The sequence below is a fragment of the Haliaeetus albicilla genome, chromosome 23 (genome assembly GCF_947461875.1).
Source record: "Haliaeetus albicilla chromosome 23, bHalAlb1.1, whole genome shotgun sequence".
NCBI classification, from domain to species: Eukaryota; Metazoa; Chordata; class Aves; order Accipitriformes; family Accipitridae; genus Haliaeetus; species Haliaeetus albicilla.
The window spans coordinates 15249947-15268953 of record NC_091505.1 but is presented as its reverse complement, the minus strand read 5'-3'; the positions used below and the strand labels follow the sequence as shown (position 1 = coordinate 15268953).

General features: G+C 38.6%; 1 protein-coding gene across 7 annotated transcripts in view; it reads right to left on the bottom strand.

The window, feature by feature from the left end:
* Positions 1-1499: 1499 nt before the first annotated feature.
* TEX11 (testis expressed 11) overlaps positions 1500-19007 on the bottom strand; it is a 34298-nt gene continuing 16790 nt past the window's right edge. For 3 of the 7 annotated variants that reach the window (XM_069811335.1, XM_069811337.1, XM_069811336.1), the window contains 15 exons: positions 17741-17878; positions 16879-16981; positions 15634-15758; positions 14777-14862; positions 14078-14131; positions 13308-13348; positions 11966-12052; positions 10264-10334; positions 9597-9713; positions 8620-8692; positions 7023-7172; positions 5917-6025; positions 4790-4910; positions 2867-3031; positions 1500-1830 (listed from right to left, as the gene is read on the bottom strand). In XM_069811335.1, the coding sequence (XP_069667436.1) occupies positions 1756-1830; positions 2867-3031; positions 4790-4910; positions 5917-6025; positions 7023-7172; positions 8620-8692; positions 9597-9713; positions 10264-10334; positions 11966-12052; positions 13308-13348; positions 14078-14131; positions 14777-14862; positions 15634-15758; positions 16879-16981; positions 17741-17878 (1515 nt within the window). In that variant the 3' untranslated portion in view covers positions 1500-1755. Of the gene's footprint in view, positions 3083-4789; positions 4911-5916; positions 6026-7022; positions 7173-8619; positions 8693-9596; positions 9714-10263; positions 10335-11965; positions 12053-13307; positions 13349-14077; positions 14132-14776; positions 14863-15633; positions 15759-16878; positions 16982-17740; positions 17879-19007 lie in introns of all 7 variants that reach the window. The other 4 variants (XM_069811338.1, XR_011329500.1, XM_069811339.1 and 1 more) reach the window with 4 other exon arrangements.

Below are 19007 nucleotides of genomic sequence, written 5' to 3'. Positions count from 1 at the left end.
TTCTGGCAGGACTTGTGACCCCATGGGGGACCCACGCTGGAGCAGTGTGCTCCTGAAGGACTGCACGCCGTGGAAAGGACCCACGCTGGAGCAGTGTGCTCCTGAAGGACTGCACGCCGCGGAAGGGACCTATGCTGGAGCAGTTCATGAAGAACTGCAGCCCGTGGGAAGGACCCACGTTGGAGAAGTTTGTGGAGGACTGTCTCCTGTGGGAGGGACCCCACGCTGGAGCAGGGGAAGAGTGTGATGAGCCCTCCCCCTGAGGAGGATGAAGTGGCAGAAATAACGTGTGATGAACTGACCGTAAACCCTATTCCCCGTCCCCCTGTGCCGCTGGGGGGGGTAGGTGGAGAATCCGGGAGTGAAGTTGTGCCCGGGAAGAAGGGAGGAGGAGGGCAGGTGTTCTGAGATTTGGGTTTATTTCTCATTACCCCACTCTGGTTGATTGGTAATAAACTGAGTTAATTTTCCCCAAGTTGAGTCTGTTTTGCCCATGATGGTAATTGGTGAGTGATCTCTCCTGTCCTTATCTCAACCCACAAGCCCTTTGTTATATTTTCTCTCCCCTGACCAGCTGAGGAGGGGGAAGTGATAGAGCAGCTTTGGTGGGCACCTGGTGTTCAGCCAGGGTCAAACCACCACAATGATGAACTGTGACTGGCGTGTTACAGTTAGTAGTTGTTGCACAAGAAGAGTGAGGGATCACTCAGACAGATCTGATCTAGTACTTTAGTTTATTGAGTTTTAATCAGTAAATTTGGGTATGTAAAATACTTAATAAGTACAGATGGATTGGCGGTCAATACTATTTACTACAGTTAAAGTTAGTATGGGATAAAAAGGTTATCACTTAAGCTTACTATACATATCTTAAACATTACATACATGCAAAAAATGTCACTTACCAACCCACTGATGCCTGGTGTCAGGTAAGGGATCTCTCAGCCTCAAGGGGTAACCTTGAGAGGCATCCCTACTCAAGGGGAGATCACCCCAGCGCAGCCAGCTCCTATGGAGCTGATGGCTGCAGATATTTATAGTGTGAAGTGGTTGATTTGTAGTCAGATTTTCTGCTGTGTTAATGCAGTTTCAGCTGCTTATCAGCCCGGTCTCCAGCCAAACTGGTTTTTTGGGGTTTGGTGCCGAGTTCTCACCGATAGCTTCATCCAATAGGATTAACTTTGATTAGGCCTACTTGCTGAGCATCTGCCTGGAGTAGTCTATAAACAGCAGTACCTAGTCAAAGTTTTAGCTTTTTCTGTGAGCTAAATAGTACCTGCTCTTTTTTATTCTAAATTGTGAAACTGGCAAACAGCTCTGAATTCTTGTCCCTACTGAAATGGAGTGAGAACTAAACAATCTGATAAATATTTATGTAGCAAGGCAGCTATGACATCCAGAGGAGATGCCTGGTCTTGGAATACTTTTATTGTTCTCATTGCCATTTACTACTAAAATCAGGTATTTAAACCAACCTGTTACACAACAGCAGACACATCTCATGAAAAAGTTAAGTATTTATTTCTAACTGTTATATAGCTCCAGAGAATGAAAATTATTCTCTAGAGGAAAACAATTTATTCAACAAACACTTCCTAAAAAGTACATAACTTAACTGCCAACAAGAAGGAGATCCTGGTTTCTTCTCCACTGCTCCCATGACCCCATGCCTTCACAGAGCTAACAGCCTCTTTCATTCAGCAGAACATTTCCAAGAGAAACTGCTGTCCTCCTTTTTTGCAGTTGTGGCTGTCATTATTCTTCTTCATTTGGAAGAAACCGTTTTGCTCTGTCCAATTTGTCCAGAACCTCACTATAAAGACCAATCATCTGGAGAATATAAGCACCATAGTTGTCAACAAGGATGGATAAAGTTGTATCATTCAACTAGATAATACAACAAAGTGACAGGGAACAGAAGCAAGGGAATAGGTGGGAGACTATCACCAGCTTCTAAACCTAAAATTTCAGATTGATGTAAAGACTTTGGCACAGATTTAAATACAGTGGTTTAATTAAAATTAGTTAAATCAGTGCAACCTAACAAAGGTGGTTTTATTTATACTGACATAAAGCATAGTTTATTGCCGAGTTTTATATCAGTGAATAAACCTATTCACAGAATCACAGAACGGTTGAGGTTGGAAGGGAGTGATCTCAATTCTTATTGTCTTAACTGATGTACTTAAAATGGTATAAAAGCTGCAACCAGCTCTTGATTGCCCAGCTCGTGCGTAAGACAACGAATGATGACCGCATACACCAGCCAGGCTGTACTGTGTTGCAATCAAGGTAGGAGCACCAGCCAAAAACCATAGAGAGAAGCTTACTTGTGACAGAATAAGAAAAAGTGTCAATGCTTTCTGCAGAGGTACTAGCCCTGAAATTTCTCCCTCACAGGAAGTAGCTAAGCTACACCTGAAAAGATGAGCTTTAATAATTTTATTCACATCAGCTTAAACCCTATTCATAAGACACTAGATTATACCAGAAACCAAGCCTGAAAGTATTCATACAACAGCTGATTTAAGTAAACGGGTACAGCAGTTTGACTTTAGTGAAAGCAGGCAAGGTACAAGGGTTCTCCCATGGCCACAAATAGTCAGAAGTTTATTTCCAGTCAGCCATTTAAATGATCCTTCCAGTAAAAGGACACTACATTACTTTTTCTATTGTCTATCAAAACTCTTCTGGCCTCATTTTGAAAAAATCTTTTGGCATCAAGCTCTCCCAAAATATTTAAGTACCATGCTTCTCCTGAAACTCTTTAAAGATCATCTGTAGTGGTTTCTTCACCCAGATCCATATCTCAAATTCAGGCCAGACATCCAATCCCCCATCCTCAAATCCATCTGCTTACACTTACGTGGCCTTCGTAGCTTTTCTTCAGAGACCCTAAGTGATTGAGCAAACGCATTCCTAATCCACACCACTGCTCAGCTTCCTTATATTTACCAACAGTATACTGAAATATTCCTGTATTCCAGGCTCTTGTCATCAACCAAAGGATCTCCGTCTCTGGGTAAGCATCCTGGAGTAGCAAAGAAGCAGCAGCTCATCAGAAAATACTCTTACTTCAAACCTGACAAGTGAAGAGCGCATCAGAGTTCAGTTTTAAAGTGGGAAAACAGTTGGGTTTGGGGTTTTTTTTTCTTCCTAAGCAAAGGGCAATTCCTTCAGAGCCATCCTGTACTTCACAGCTCATCTGCACTACTCTCAAACAGCTTGTTTCTAACACGGGTAAGTCATGGTGCAATTACCTACTGGTAGGTCAGAAAATACAACTCTGTGGGACTGGGAATGATACTAGAATGGAATTATGCTTTCCAACAGCCTGTCTGCAGACAGGCTGAGCTTGCTGCCGCAGTACTTTCCAGTTTATCCAAATAGTACTGAATGGCAGGACATAGTTGCTCACTACAGATGAGAAGCAGCAGTTCTTACGTCTTCAGAATTTCTCTATGCGCTGTGGCAATGGCTTGCCAGAGTGAAAGCTGCCCTTATAACTGCAGAACGGAAGCCAGAGTACCCAACAATACTTTGAACCTGGTGGGGAACTGATTCAGTTGGGGAAGGGAAGCAGAAGCAATTATTTGCCATGCAAATCCTTAAGGGGAGGCTGGAAGGACTTCTTTTCCCTCTTTGATAGATACTTCTCATCCTAAGTAAGAGGGTGCAGAGTGAATTTTTGAACTGCAACATCCATTTCTGAATAGGAGGTATAAATCATGAGTGGTGTACCAGCTTTCTAACTGATAATGAACTGATGTAATGCCCCAGTGTCCACCTCCTAGCATGGTACCAATTAGTACCTGCTGCCATGAGCAAGACTGCAAAAGAAGGCCTTCTAGTACTGTGAAGTTTTGCTGTTATGAGTATCAGTCCACATTAACACTTCATTCATATCCCTCAACAAGAACATTATCAAAGTTATAGATGAGAACTTTGGTGAAAGGCAGGCACAAATGTGGACACATTTTGGGGGAAGTCAGGAACAGCATATATTTATGCCACTTCTATAAAAGAAGAGACATTCAAACCTGACTAAAGAAACAGCCATGCAACAGAATGAAGCTATGAATCATAGTATTGGTTTCATTAATCCTGAACAGGAATGCTCCTTAACTGATTTTTAGCTATGAAATTCTAAGTAGAAATGTCTGACTTCCTCAGTACAACTGCCTTCACTGTACAGCATTATGCTTCAGGCCTGAAAGGAGCAGCAGAAATGCTTACTGAAAGATTTTACTCTCCATATACCTGTCCTCACAGAAACAAGACACATGGTGCCACAAGTACTGACAGCACAGGAATCTAGTTCTAGGTCATTTGGAAAAAATAGTAACATAATAAGTTCCCAAATACATTTAACAAAACAGAGCTGAGAAAAAAGCAGGACCAGTATCCAAATTTTAGCTGGCTTTAAACTGATCTGGAAAAGTAATCTGCATTTAAAAAACTATATTCAGCATAAGAATGTAGAAAGCAAGAGGAAGAAAGATGGATGTTCTAGCTCAAGATGTTTCTAAAATAGGCACTGTAAATTTGGTCTTAGATGTCTCTAAAAAAGCCCTTACAAAATCCAGGGAAATTCATAATTCAGTCATAAGTATCCAAGAGGCATTTCTTTTGAGGTAATTTCAGTGTATCTTTTACTGAAGAAGTCTTAGCTGCTCCATATATAACACTATGCAATGTTCAGTCTACTAATGATTCTCATTCTGGAGAGAATTTTTAAAAAATGTGCTCAGAATCATCTCCCAATCCCTTGTTTTCCTGTTCTACTTACTGTGCTGCTAACTACACTCAGAGCATCTTCAAAGTAGTGCCACACCTCCTGCAGTACACAGGCATCCAAGTCTGTTAGTCCAGTTGGCAAAGAAAGATTAATCAAACTATGTAGGCATTTGCTGAGAATTGAAACAGAGCAAAAGAGGAAACAATAAATACCAAGTGCACAAACAGCTTCTTTTTAGTATCAGCAGCACACTAACTTACGTCTCTATGATTGTCAGACAGACATGTCCACCTTGGTGCTTACTACACTCACATTCTTATAGCAGAAACATCTTTTCCTAGTATCAGATCTCATTCGTACAAACTATGCAAAAAGAGAGCCAAGAGCAGCAAGTATTTCATTATTTTCATTGCTGGGCTCTAAAGTAACACAGAAGGAAAGACATAATATTTTCTAGGGTGGTACACATGACAGCGAGGAAAAAGTACCTTTTCTAACTTCACCAACAAGAACTAATAGTCAGCATCCACAGAAAACCAGTAACAAATACATGGTTTCTGAAAACAGGTCTGTCTTTCTCAGCTGAAGTGAGAAAGGCAGTATTAACTGTTGCCTTTGCCCAGTGGCTACTGCAAGGAACTTGAAAAGGAGGAAAAAAAATCCTTCATGGGACACAAATGAGAAAGAAGGACACATACCAGGTTGTTTTTCAGATTCCATAAGGTACAGCTGTTAGAGAGCCAGTTACCCAGCAAAATAAATCATGTATGTACTATGGCATCATATCACTAACTACAACTCATGGCTTTCTTCTCAGCCCTTAATTCCTCTTCACTTCATTGTCTTTGAAATACCTAGTTCACTACTGCAGGGTAACATTTGAAATGAACACCTTCCTCATAAGAAACAGCCACAGACCTCTTCTGGATCCAATTTTCATTTTTCTTCCTCAATTGATTCATTTATTGGAAATATGAATGTTTCAGAAAATATGCCAGGTAAATAAATTGCAGTTAACACAACCATTAGACAGTCATACTTAAGAGGCACACTGGTTAGCCAGCAAGAAGTGGAACCTTGCACATAAACTAAAATCCACTTTTTTCAAATTGCAGGTTTTATTCTCTGTCAGCATTTCCAGTCACAGGCTCATGGCAAAGCTATGTGATAACACTAACCTAAATTTCACAGCATCAATGACAGGCTGCTTTCTGTGAAGATTTAGTGCACTCTTGAGAGCTTTCTTACACAGTACAGGATACCGAGCTGGAGATTCCATTGCTAATGCTTAAATGCAAAAGAAAATAGAGAAGAAAGAAATGACTGGAGCCAGACTTTAATCTCATTGCTCACTAAAATAAATGATAGCATGTTGCCAGATTCCTTGTGATAAACAACTGAAATGAGATTTGCTTAATGCCTGGGCTGGTCACAAGCTAGTGCTTCTCTACTACTTTCCTACTGTGCACTTCATCAATGAGGACTACAAGGCAGAAGCACAGTAGGTTTCATAATTTACATGTACACACTACTGTTTACTTCTGGTGCAGCAACCCAAAAATATTGGGGGGAGGTTTCTAAAATAAAGAGTATTGTTTTGTTTGTCTCCTTGAACCTAAGAATCTGGATAGAAAAATTAGGCAGGAGCAGGATGTCAGTATGGTGTTTATAAGCCCAGGTGCATACTCCCTCAAGACAAGGGAGATAAGGAGGTGTTTATGCAGTCCATAGAATCCCCTGCAAAGATGTGCCATAGTAGCTCTAAATTTTACTCATCTTCCTTGGATCCTACTCTAGATTCTCAAGGACGCATGACTAGAACTTTGTGATGGAAGTATGGTACAGCATAAAGAAGTGCTATTTAAAAATTAACTACACTAACTTTAAGTGGAAACTGTGTATCTATCCAAAGTCCACATCCTAAAACTTCTGTATTGGGGTGTGAATCTGCTAGGGTCATTCTCTGGCCTTTGCCAGTTTGGAGCTTGTAAAAGTTTATCTGAATAATCTTTTCCAGACTCACAATCTATACAAATGTCTCACGGTCTAGAAATGGAAGGATGTCACAAATTTCTGGTTCATCATCCACATAATACGGTATTTCAAAATACCGATCTCCTAATGTTGCTGAGATCCTAAGCATCTTTGCTTTAGGACAAAATATATATGGTTAGACCCATTTTCTGCATGCTGCACAATGCATGATAATCCTGTTCACCCCAAATGAACAGGAAAGAGCAACAAAAACTGTTTTTCATGACTTGAAGAACTATGCAGTCCTTACATGCAATGATTTCTAGCGTCTTGACCTCTGTTTGTGGTTGCTCCCATACTGACTCCATAAGGTTGTGGAGTGTTGGATCATTCAGTTTGGATCTTGCTTCAAATTCATAAAGCAGCAACAAAGTGTCCGTTGGGTCTTTAGCAAAATCTCCTACAGAAGAGACAGAACTGCCTGTATGTAATGATTTATTTTCTTAAAGCCACATGGTGTACCATAAGGTATAAATTTTGCTTCCAACAGGCAGGAAAACCATCAAGGTACTCAGATTTAACAGGAGAGTAAGTGGAACTCTGAAGTAGCCTTGGACAGAAACCTCAGATGTCCAAAGCACAACCCCACCAACCACCATGCCTCGCCCCCCAAAAAACCTGGATTGTCTGTAATTGGCTAAATTCATGCAACCCTCCTAGGCAAGGTAATAGCTACTAGGGAAGCCATTTTCATAGATAGGTAAAAGAGGTACCAGAAGGCCAGCTTATGAAAGAAGTTATCATCAGCTTCAAATTTTTCTACAGGACTTGTCCCCTTTCTGGTAGGAAAGCCCTCAGGAAATCCTTAAACACAGAACAAGGGTGGCAGAACAGCAGAACTGCTAGGAAGGTGTCAACCTGATACAAATGCCAAACAATCCTTTACGGAACTATCACAAAGACCTTTGTTTTTACATCTAAAAGACATTCTCCGATTCCTCCAGGGCAACAGGCTTTTCACTAGACCTTAGCTAATGCGTGGACGAGTGAAGGAAGCACCAGGCTACCATTCCACAAAGCTTTGCAGGAGAAACTCCAATACGTTCCTGTACTGAGATAATCAACCCCTTGGGATTTTAAAGATGGAAATTTAAAAGGGAAGAAGTCTTCCTGAGCTACCTTTCCTTCAGTGCAAAAGAACAAAGAGAATCCCAAATCCAGGCCATATAATGAACCTTTCATTCTGAAATTTTAAGGGGGAAAAAACCAGCAAGTAAATTTCTTGACAGAAGTTAAATACTAATGCATCTTACAATGGAAACTCCATGGTGTCCCAAACCTATAACTGAAAAGAAAGCAGACTACAGGCCAGACGAGGAATGTCTAATGGAATTTTTCTACTAATATACTACCCAAAAAGTGAAGCATGCATCCTCTAGGCTAACAGTCACTCAGCATCTCAGCTGTCAGCTGAAAACATGCCAGTCTCCACGTAATATCTGATCTAAATTGACATGGAATAGTCAGGGAACAGAGGATGGGTTTTGGCACTTCAAAGGGTGGTAGCAGGACTTTCTGTATTCTGCAATGCCTTATATGGAAAGAGGCTAGTAAAACTAAGAGTGACTCCACTCTAGATCAAAAAGCTTGGCGTTTCTTAAGATTTAAGACAGAACAGCCAACCCAACTTCACTCTGAAAGATTGTTCCACACTTCACAGCACCTATACAATAAAACAACATACAAAAAACAGTAGTTAGCTTTGCCAGCTCTTTTACCATATTGCCATATATCTGCTTCAACACCCTTCAGCTGAGACAGCAATTCCATATGCCCTGTATTTTTCATTAATGTGGTGACTAAGTCTAAGAGTTACTTGTGCTGAACAGGCACACTTTGTAGCTTACCTGTTAATTTCAGAACTTTCCATATCTCCTTGCATGCCTGGAGATGTTGAAGGGCCTGAGTCAAAAGCTCTGTCTATTTTACAAAATTTAAGATGTTATTTTTGTCATAGTTTTAAAAGCGAAAGGAATATATATGTCACAACTAACAGGATCTTTATACCTAACTATAAAATAAGTTAAGAATCAACCTAATTAGTACATAATCTACATCAGTTACTGGTTTTTGGGGGGGGCAGGGTGGGGGTGGGGTGGTTCTCTCTCTTTTTTCAAAGACCTCCACACCTCAGACAAAGCCTCCTCACACTGAATGTTCCATTGGCCCAGAAAGAACCATACGGGTTCCTGTGGGACATCATTTATTTTAGCTCCCAAGCATAAAATAGTACTATTGAGACTGACAAACCACTAAATCCCAGAACACAAATTGCTGTGCATTGGTCTTCACAAAAGTAAGTTTCTACAACAATCACTGTGCAGCAGACTTCCGTACTTCCTTCAAAACTACTGTACATTTTCCTTAATCTTCTTACCACAGTAAGTACAACACCCCCAAAAAAGGATGTATGCATAAAAAACAAAAAAAAATTGTGAGCTTTATCACAACCATACTGATAACTACTTTCAGCAATGGCATAATCCTAAAGATGCAGTAATTATCTGCCTGACCAACCAATGTTTAGCAGCAGACTCCTTACATAATATATAAGGTAGACTGAAATTCTGCTAACAAAAAGTACTGCCCTTTGCTGATATAAATTTGTTCAAATCCACTGAAGTCAAGAGAACTAATTTACAGAAATCCAACATTTACAATTGTCTGGAAAGCACTAGGTGCATTGATTCCAATTAACTATGAAAGGTTCTCATGCTTACATTCTCAATATCCTGTTCTGAGTGAAAAAAACTAAGACTTCGAAATCAAAAGAAAAAACGCTACACTGATACATACAGAATCAGTTAACACAGCAACGCCCTACCTGTTCAGAAGGTGTTACTTGTTGTCTCCCCATTTCCAGATCAACTGCAGCTGCCATTAACAGGCATGTCTTCTGAGCAATTAGAACAGCTTTGTCAGAAGGACAAAACTGGGACAACTGACACCAAAAATAGGAAAAGGTAATGAGAATTCTGCCCATATAAAGCAATTTGCTCATGAACAGATGATTGCTGAGTCTCCTCTATGACACTTTTAGTAATCAGTCATGAATAGTATATATTCATTTTGCAATTTTACTTATACAATTACACAAGATTACTTAAATATAAAGTGTAAAGCAGTGTTGGAGTCCCCCTCTCTACAAACACATACAAAATTGACAGTGTTGGTAGAAGTTCTGTATGGAGATCAGGACTTGAGTACTTAACATGTTTGTATTAATGATACAGTTTCCAAACATCATTTATTTTAGAAAGTTCTCACTGAAGTCTCAGTTTCTTATTACATTTTTAAGCAACAGAATATAGTATGACAATAATGCTTACATTTTGTATTACAAGTCAATCTCCTTCTGACACAAGTGCACCATCTTCAGAGCACACAAGCATGTCTCCAAGCAGATACTTTATACATGGATGTAACTTCTAACAGAACTAGACAGATGACAGTATTCCTCAATCAGAGATAGTACTAGCAAAAGTACATACCTTGAAAGACAGTAGAAAAAAATCCCTCATCTTTTCAGGGCAGCCCCTGAACTGTACAGCTAAGTTCCAAGCTAGCAAAGACATAAAAAATGGAGACTAGAATAAAAGTCTTCAACATTACAGGCATGCTCATCTAATCTCCAGTAATAGGCAGTTCACATTCTAAAATTCACTTTCTTAATCAAAATATAATCAACAGCTCATTTAACAACAGTAGGAAACACCATTATTAGTGATTTGTTAAAACAGTTTATTCATGCTTTCAAATTTTGTCTTAATTTCATCATAACCAATTATCCATTCTACCATATACCCTACCCACAAGAGCATGAACTGGAAGAAGCATTTTCTTATGTCAGTAAACAAAACTAGTATCTGAGTAAGTGTTGAACAATATTCCCAAGACAAATTTAAAAAAAGGAAAAAAAATCCCACATTCTGAAACATTCTCCATTTTACCCCAGCAGGGTCAAGTACATGGCAATTAAACACACAATTCTGATTAGTAAATGGATGAGACATCTAAAGACAATCAAATGATTTATGTGTGAGAATCTGACCCAATTAAATGTTTAGATTCTACAGTGACTTTGCAGATCCTAACTTTCATGTTAATTTATTCCCTAGGACATGTTTTTGTAGTGTCTGAATTGTTTATTCTGTGAGACTGTTGCCTTGGAAAGGTCATGGTCAGCACAGATTCCATTCACACTCATGTTACTGTATTTGACCTCTGCTGCTTCTCACTCTCCTTCACTCCTCTTTATTGGAGCACGGCTACATTGTGAGGATGTGTGCAAAAGCTCATCATGGCAGATGTCTTCTATTATTGATTTCAACTATTTTCTCTCCTGTATGCTCTGGCAGAAGCAAGAATCTGAAAAACTGCTTCAACCCATTACCCTATACTTATATTTTTATTTATAGACAGCAAATGCACTGACTCCTTTACCAAAACAGTGTAACAAAGACTACTAAGCGAGAATCCAGAGACACACTAGGATAGGGCTTAGGACAGCTCCATGGGAGCTGCATTTCCCACTAGGAAACACTTTATCTATGATAATGTTTGCCATTTAGATTTCATATACTGTAGTTCAAGGCAAACTCCAGACTGCTGATTTAAGGGACTAATTAAGACAGTCTATCTGGGTGGCAGAGGTAAGCTCATCCTGCACCAATCACACCAGTACACTCATCTGAACTTCCTAACTCTTATTTTGCCTACATGAGGATATGCATACTGAGGATTGGCAGTAAGTTTTTTTTATTGCTCTTAGCAGCATTTGTTTTCAGATATTGAAGAAAACCATTATCCTTTCTATTTGCCTGATCTTAAATTTTACTTCTGTAACAGAGTCTTGGTAGCAAAGGGCTAAGAGAAAAATAGTGAACTATGAAGAGTTGTATCACAGACACATACAACAATTCCTGTGGTGAAGGGAATAATTATCAGCTGTGCCATCAGTCAAATAGAGCTTGTGTGAGTATTTGTCTTGATAACTGACTTAAAACATGAGTCATATCAGAGAGTTTCAGAAGACAGAAAATGCAGCAGAACTTTAAGACTAGTTAAGGCAGCAACTGCCAAAGGTGACAAGTTTTATAAAACTACTACATCTTTAAACACTTCTTTCTTCCTTAAGGCCTGGCTAAGTGGAGATGGAGGGGATTCAGTTTAGATTTTGAGAGTGCAACCTACCAACTTTTCTAAACCAGTGAGCTTCAAGGATCCTCATGTCCCCTGTAAATTTCTCTTCTGTGAAAGACTCAGCAAGTCTCTTGCGAGCTGCAGAAAATATGTTGTTCAATATGTAAGTAACACTTTTTGAGCAGAATAAAAACATTTCCAAATCTAATAACTACACTACAAAACACAGGTTTCCAAACCTCCCATATAATTCCTGATGAAGAGTTATTCTCACAACTTAAATCTAATATGCTTGACCAGAGAGGCTTATAAAAAACATCAAAAGGTGCCTCAAACAGCATTTTAGATAAGATATATAAGGCTGCCAACAAGTACTGCCTCTTCAAAGTTTACTGACACCAAAGTCTAATGCAGATGAGTTTTACTTAATTTCACAAAAAGTTGAGGGTTTTAAAATTTAATAACAGGTTTGAGGCCTTTCTTCAAGGAACCTTTAATTAATTTAATTCTAGTCTTTATTCTCTTCTCCTGGTAGCAGTAAGAATGGCTAGTGTAGAAAAAGTTCTACAATCTCATTCACTTTCTTGTCCAAGATAGGAACAGAGGGATAAAAAAGATTTAGTGAAAGTTAAGTATTTCTTCTGACAGAGAAAAGTCCTCCGTAAAACTCCTGTACCTCTTCCAGTGCAAACAAGACAATTCTTTTTCAAAGGACAGCACAACTTAACAGTGGGAACCAATTTTGACAAGCCTCTCCTGTCTTTCAGCAATTTACTGTTACTTCTTGTAGTTTTCTAAGCCTTCCAGGGCAAAAAAATGAAGCATTAACTTCATTTAAAAAATGTTCCTTTTTGAACAGCTAGAACAGCGAAGACCACCACTGGCATTTAATTAATGCCAGTAGAAAGGTACGCTGGTAATTCAGTTTACAAAACCAAACTTCTTCGTTTTGTGGTAGCTCTGCTACTAAAGATACTTTGTTCCTGCCAATGCAGTCAAAGTAGGAGACTGTCACTTGAGGCCACCCAGGCTGTGGCTTGTACCCAAATATCTGTTATTTGCATGCATGGCCTTATGAAGGATTAAAGGAAAACTGCCTAGAAGAGACTGCCCCTTTGTCTGAGAGAAGCTCCCAAGTACAGGCTTTACTAGAAACAGGTTTCCCAACACTAGCCTGCAAGCTTTCCACAGCAAAAACCTGTAGCACTTCACACCACATACCCAACTTCACAACACTGTTGAATCTCCAGTTTTAATTTTCACTGATTTCAGTGGCAAGTTGGGAACGTAGACCGAAATAAAGAGTCTAAACATTTGGTTGGTTTAGACTTAATCATATCACAAAATGTTCACAGATGGAAGAACTACAGAAAATGTAAACAAAAAAGCATACCCAAGGTCAAGTAAGTCAGCATTGAGTTGATATCTTCATCTCTGGAATGGAGGAAAAACTAAGTTTTAGAAAACGTTTGATTAACTTTCTTACAATGGAACACATTATTTATGTTGAAATACATCTCCGTAATTATGGATGTCATCATTCCTCCCCTGACAAACATCTCAGGCATTAGAAACATCTGGCATTTGAAGATGCAGAAAGAGTACTGAAGGCCTGCAAGAAGTTCTGTTATCTACAGCAGTGAAGGTCATTGTAGAAGTGCAGCGGGAGATTTTCCCAGTTGTTGGGGCTGCAGGTTAAACTTCAAACCCCACTGACACTACGCTGTTTTCTTGACAGTCAAAATCCAGCAGTACAGTTCTCCTACTTCTAAGCCAACACACCATTTGCGAAGTGGCTAGTCTTCAGCAAGGGAGGTCCCACTCTGAAGTTCTCACTCAGAACTTCTGAAAGATATCACATCCTAGCATCAAAGTTAAAGAGGTTGCTTAGTTTACGTTCCCCATCAAAAACAGCTCACAGTCTTACGCATTAATAAAAGAGGAAGGCAAAACACAAATAATTAAAGGAAAGATTATACAAGTAGAAAAGATGTTCCTATGTGATGTCATTAGGTCAAGTTTGGAAGTCATCTGGGTGGACTTTTTACTAGCAGAGAAACCAATCTCTTGATTACTCTGCAAGAAAATAAGCCCAGCAAGAAAATATTACACCATTTGTACAATATATCCACTGTAAGAAAATGGTTTTGCAAATAGACTCACCTTTTCTCTTCATTTTCTGCCATGAACTTTGACAACATAAGACGAACCAAACATCTAAATATGAGAAAAACAAGCAATGAAGAAAGAAGAAATTTTTTTCTCACTGTGTACTTCGCCCTAATTTTCCAGAAAGGATCTCACTTTTCTTCCTTATGCTATCAGCCCATGGAACTCACAGAAGAATTCGAAGTGTCAAACTGAGAATAAGATTATACTATTTCCCACCCTATTGCCTTATTTCGTATATCACTTTGTTAAATCATGTAACAGTAAGTAAATAAAGGTACTTTAACAAAGGCTTTAAGCAAATATTGGAATAAATACATCTGTCTCACAATATTTGTTTTTATAAACATGATGGAGTATTTCAATAAGAAGATATTGCTTCATCAGAGGATACAAACAAACTGTTATTTTCACCAAATATATTGTTGCAATCTCATTAGAGTCACTGTTGGTCATCTGTTCAAATCACAATGTAATCATAAAATTCAGAGCAACTAATACTATTTGCTTGGGAGAGACTTGGAACATCTGTACATATTAAGAGTTCAGGCCTGAGGTACATCTGCAGCACCAAAAAGACTGCTAACTAATCTTTCATCTAACCTGTTTTCCACCTTCCTCAATATAATAAATTATTTTTGAAAAAGAAACCACAAAAATTTCTCTTTCCTTATAAATATACTGAATTCTCACTTTAAAGCTGCAAATAATTGTCGGCAGTCTTGTAAATGTTCAGACAAATACTCCAAAGCTTTGATAGCCACAAGTTGTTGTTCATTCTGAAAATAAATTAAAACATATTTTGTATAAACTGCACTACCTCGGTTACCACCAAAAAAACCCCCTAACCTTAAAGCAACAGCATATTCTAAAAGTCCATGCCATTTACTAGCAGGAAAAAGAACAAAGGACTCTGCACAGAAGACCCTCAGAGTCAAGAGAAAACCACAAGGAGAGATCACACAATTTCATGCACAAAGAGCCTATGGCAAGAACAGGATCAGTACAGGCTGGCAAGGCTGTCATGCCTTACAGTGGTATGAACAAAGCCTGAAAAGGCAACCAAAACCCTCTTCTAATTATGCCAATGTAATCAGCCAGTTCAGACATCACTCGAGTCACCAACCAAGCAGCAAATAGGAGGGACAAATGACTTTTCAGTCTTTTCATGGTTGACTTATGTGTATGTTGTACACAGCTTCCCCCCTAGCACGTCAAAGATCAAGTCCCAGGGGCAGAAAAAGACGTAACATTCTGCTAAGGAGAATTTTACAGAAATACACCATGTCATTTCCAGATACCAACATTTATAACTCAGAAACCTTTATTTTCCTGAAGAAATATTAAAAAAATACAATTTCTTTATATGTGAAATAAATTTCTACTTTGCATTACACAACACGTTTCAGTGAGACCTTGGTCACAGAAGCATGGAATACTTAGAAATGCATGAAATACATAGAAATATTAAAAGTAGGCCAGGTTACAGAGCTTACAGCTGTCCTACTTATATCAATATTGCAAAGTAAAGACAATGTTATCTGCTCTACCTCTAAAGCAATTTGGGCAGCTAAACTCAGGAGGTTAGTGCCTGTATTTTCATCCACTCTCAGCTTGTCTTCATGTTGAGATAACTTTTCTGCTAGCTTCCCCATTTCAATAACTGCTTCCACAGCTGAAATATACATAGGGAAAAATTAATTTTTTTTAACAGAAGCAATTGGAAGGTGAAAAGTTCTACTGTTTTAATGAGGCTTTAAAACAACTTATGAAAGGCTGAATTTATTTTTTTAATATGAAAAACCAAGACAAGAAAACCTGACCATACCAGCACTTCTCAACAATTACGCATTTCTTCCTAGAGAGGTGCCAAAAGGCTTTCCAAGCTACTAATCTAAGGGAACAAGGATGCCATACAAATGAAACTCTATCTCACATCCTTAATTTTGTTCTGCTAAATAACTGTTTGTCACCAAAGACAGAAGACTTTCTCTAATACATCGTCTGGGCGTGATTCCAAGCTCCCACATCTTGGCTTGTGCTAAGGGTGCTGCTGGTTTTATGTTCACACTGTGCTGTGGTTCCCACTCTATATTATGCGAACAAATTATGCTGTCATTAAAAAGATGTATAGAGAACAATTTATTGGCACAGAATATTGGCACAGAACTCATCGGAAAATAAGCTCTGCATGTTACTCTGTATTCTAAGTAAATGTAGACTATATTTCTCAATTTCCATTTCTTGAGCTAAGATTCTCATTAAAATATGCAATGGCAGAACTCATTATAAAGGAGAAAGAGTCTACAGAGATATGTCATTCTGTAAGTCACATCAGTAATTCATGTATTTTCTGGTAACTTCAGGCTCTACCTGTCCAGAGAAATTAAGAGCAGCAATAATGGTTCTGTTAAAGTTCATTTAGCTCAGTATCCTTTTTTTATATTGTATATGCATACAAAAGAATATTAGAAACAGCAAGCATACGATGATTCTCACCCAGGGATGTTACTATAGCTTCCGCCCATGACAAGATTAGAGACTTCATAGCTAGAGGCTCCATACAGTATCAGATATGGCAATGGACTCCACATCTTACATATTGTGTGCAAAAAGCATCCCACTCTGACAGTTTAAATCTACAGCCTCACAGTTTCAATGACTTTATAGACCCTTCTTGTAGCTACCCTCTACTGTGTCTTTCTCAAGATGCACAGTCCAAATCTGCTTAGTATTTTCTAATACATTCAGCACTTCTGCTCCTTGTAGTGAACCCTTTATCTTTCAGGTTCTACCTTTATCAGTATCCCTCTCCATCACTGCAATCTTATAGACACAGAATTTAGTAAAGATGCTGTTTGGATCACACCTCTCTGCTTCTTTAACTGCCTCTTTAGCCTATTCACAAGAGAGATTAAAGGAAATCAATACAATGACATCTTGAAATCAGTAATATAATTTGAAATAAAAGAGAGCTAAAAAGATAGACAAAATGTTAATGGTTACATTGCTGATATTTATATAATTACTCAAGAAGTTTGGTTTGGCAACATCTTTCCTGGAAAGAAAAGTAAAGTGACTAGAGCAGAACATGGCACCAAAGGCTGACAATGACCAGACTGAGGAAAAAGCCAATTCCTCAAAATTAGAGCTATAGAATCATAAAGCAAGAGAAGCCCTGGGAATGCTGAAAAATTAAACTCCCTTCTGTCACTTCGAACCGTAAAGTTTAACACCCCCCAAACCAGAAGGCCTAGATAGGTAAAGCAGGTGCACTTCTCTGCAGAGGTGAGGACTAACACACTGTTGTGGGAAGTTCTAGTGAGACACATCAAACATTTTTCCTGCCAGGGCTCATCTGTCTTGAAGAGAGGAGGACTTCTAATCTGAGAAGAAACCTGACATACTGAGGCATGGTCACACGACTTGTAGACTGTTTCCCCCATTAGAATGACAGGTGATACAAGAGGCCCCCATAGCAGCTAAGATGATGAACAACATCTCTCTGCCAGATGATGCAAGATAGGCAAAGACAGATCCCTCTCTCAAAGCAAGAGAGGTATAGTAACAAAGATCTAAATTAAATCCCAATGACATAGCTACAAAAATAAAAACAATGCAAATAAATAAATACATATACATATATATTATATATACCTTGTCAACTTGTTTCAGATGAAGATAGCAAGAAGCCATGTTCCTCTGCAGCTTAGCCAAGTTCTGATCTATCTGTCCAGGTGTGTAGAAACTGACAGAATAATTGTACCAATGAAGAGCTTCAGAATAGCTTTTTGCCTAGGAAATTTAAAAAAAACAAAACAAAACAACAACAAAAAATCCTTATTTGTGTGATTAAACTGCCTATGTTTTCCCAAATTTTTTACAAAAAAAGTTCAAAGAAAATGAAAGATTTAGATAATCAAGTATATTCCAGTGTAACCTTTCCCTCAGAAGAGCAATCATTGGTCCCACAATGCAGGTAATAATCATTAGGAGAACTGACGCTTTACCTGCTCCTACTCTTCCCTTATTCTTACAGCCATTATCAAAGACAGGACACTGGACTAGATGGGTCATTCATCTGACCCAGAAAGGACATTCTTATGACTAAATACAAAGCAGAAATATTATTTCAAAAAAACCTCTCTCTTCATGATACAAAGCAACTGAAACTAAGAGAAAAAGACAGAAGTGTTTATCCCATTTAGACTATGAACCTTGATGATACTATGCTGAAAATGGTACTCCTAAATATAGTTCCAATTTGGGCAGAGAATTTATTTTAAAATGAGAAGGAAGGAAGCTGTGTCATTAGCAAAATTCCTTCTTGACTACACAGATGAGAGGTAATAAAATGGCACGTGTTTTCCTTTATGTATACAAGAAATGAGCACATGACAGAAATACAAGAGTAGAACATGAGCTCATCTTCTCCAAATCCTGAAAGAATAAGAAGGTATCTGGTTTTGAATAACAGAACTTCTATATACTCACAGTACAAATATATATGAACTAAGATACAATGTAAGCATCCGAAGCTACTTTATATAGGCTAAAAAGAAAATCAAGGTACAAATGATAACACTCCATGTTCCTTAAAGCAACAACGGACCGTCTGAGGGTAGGAATTGTAAAATAAACAGCCCAATGTAAAGAATATTTTCAGGTCTTTGTACCCTTCCCAGGACAGAACCAGAATGATGGGCTGCACACTTTCCTTGGCTGATCAATTCTGGCCATAACTCTTCCCGCGTACAAACCTTGAGATGAGGCTACCCGAAACTTGATGTTGTAATGGAAAACAGCACCCAGCTGGATGAAAATAAAACTAGTGCCAACCGGAACAAGGATCTTAATAACAGCTTGCACTCTAACCAAAAATAGACATACCAAAGAGGTCAGAAAAAGCAGATCTTCATTTTCA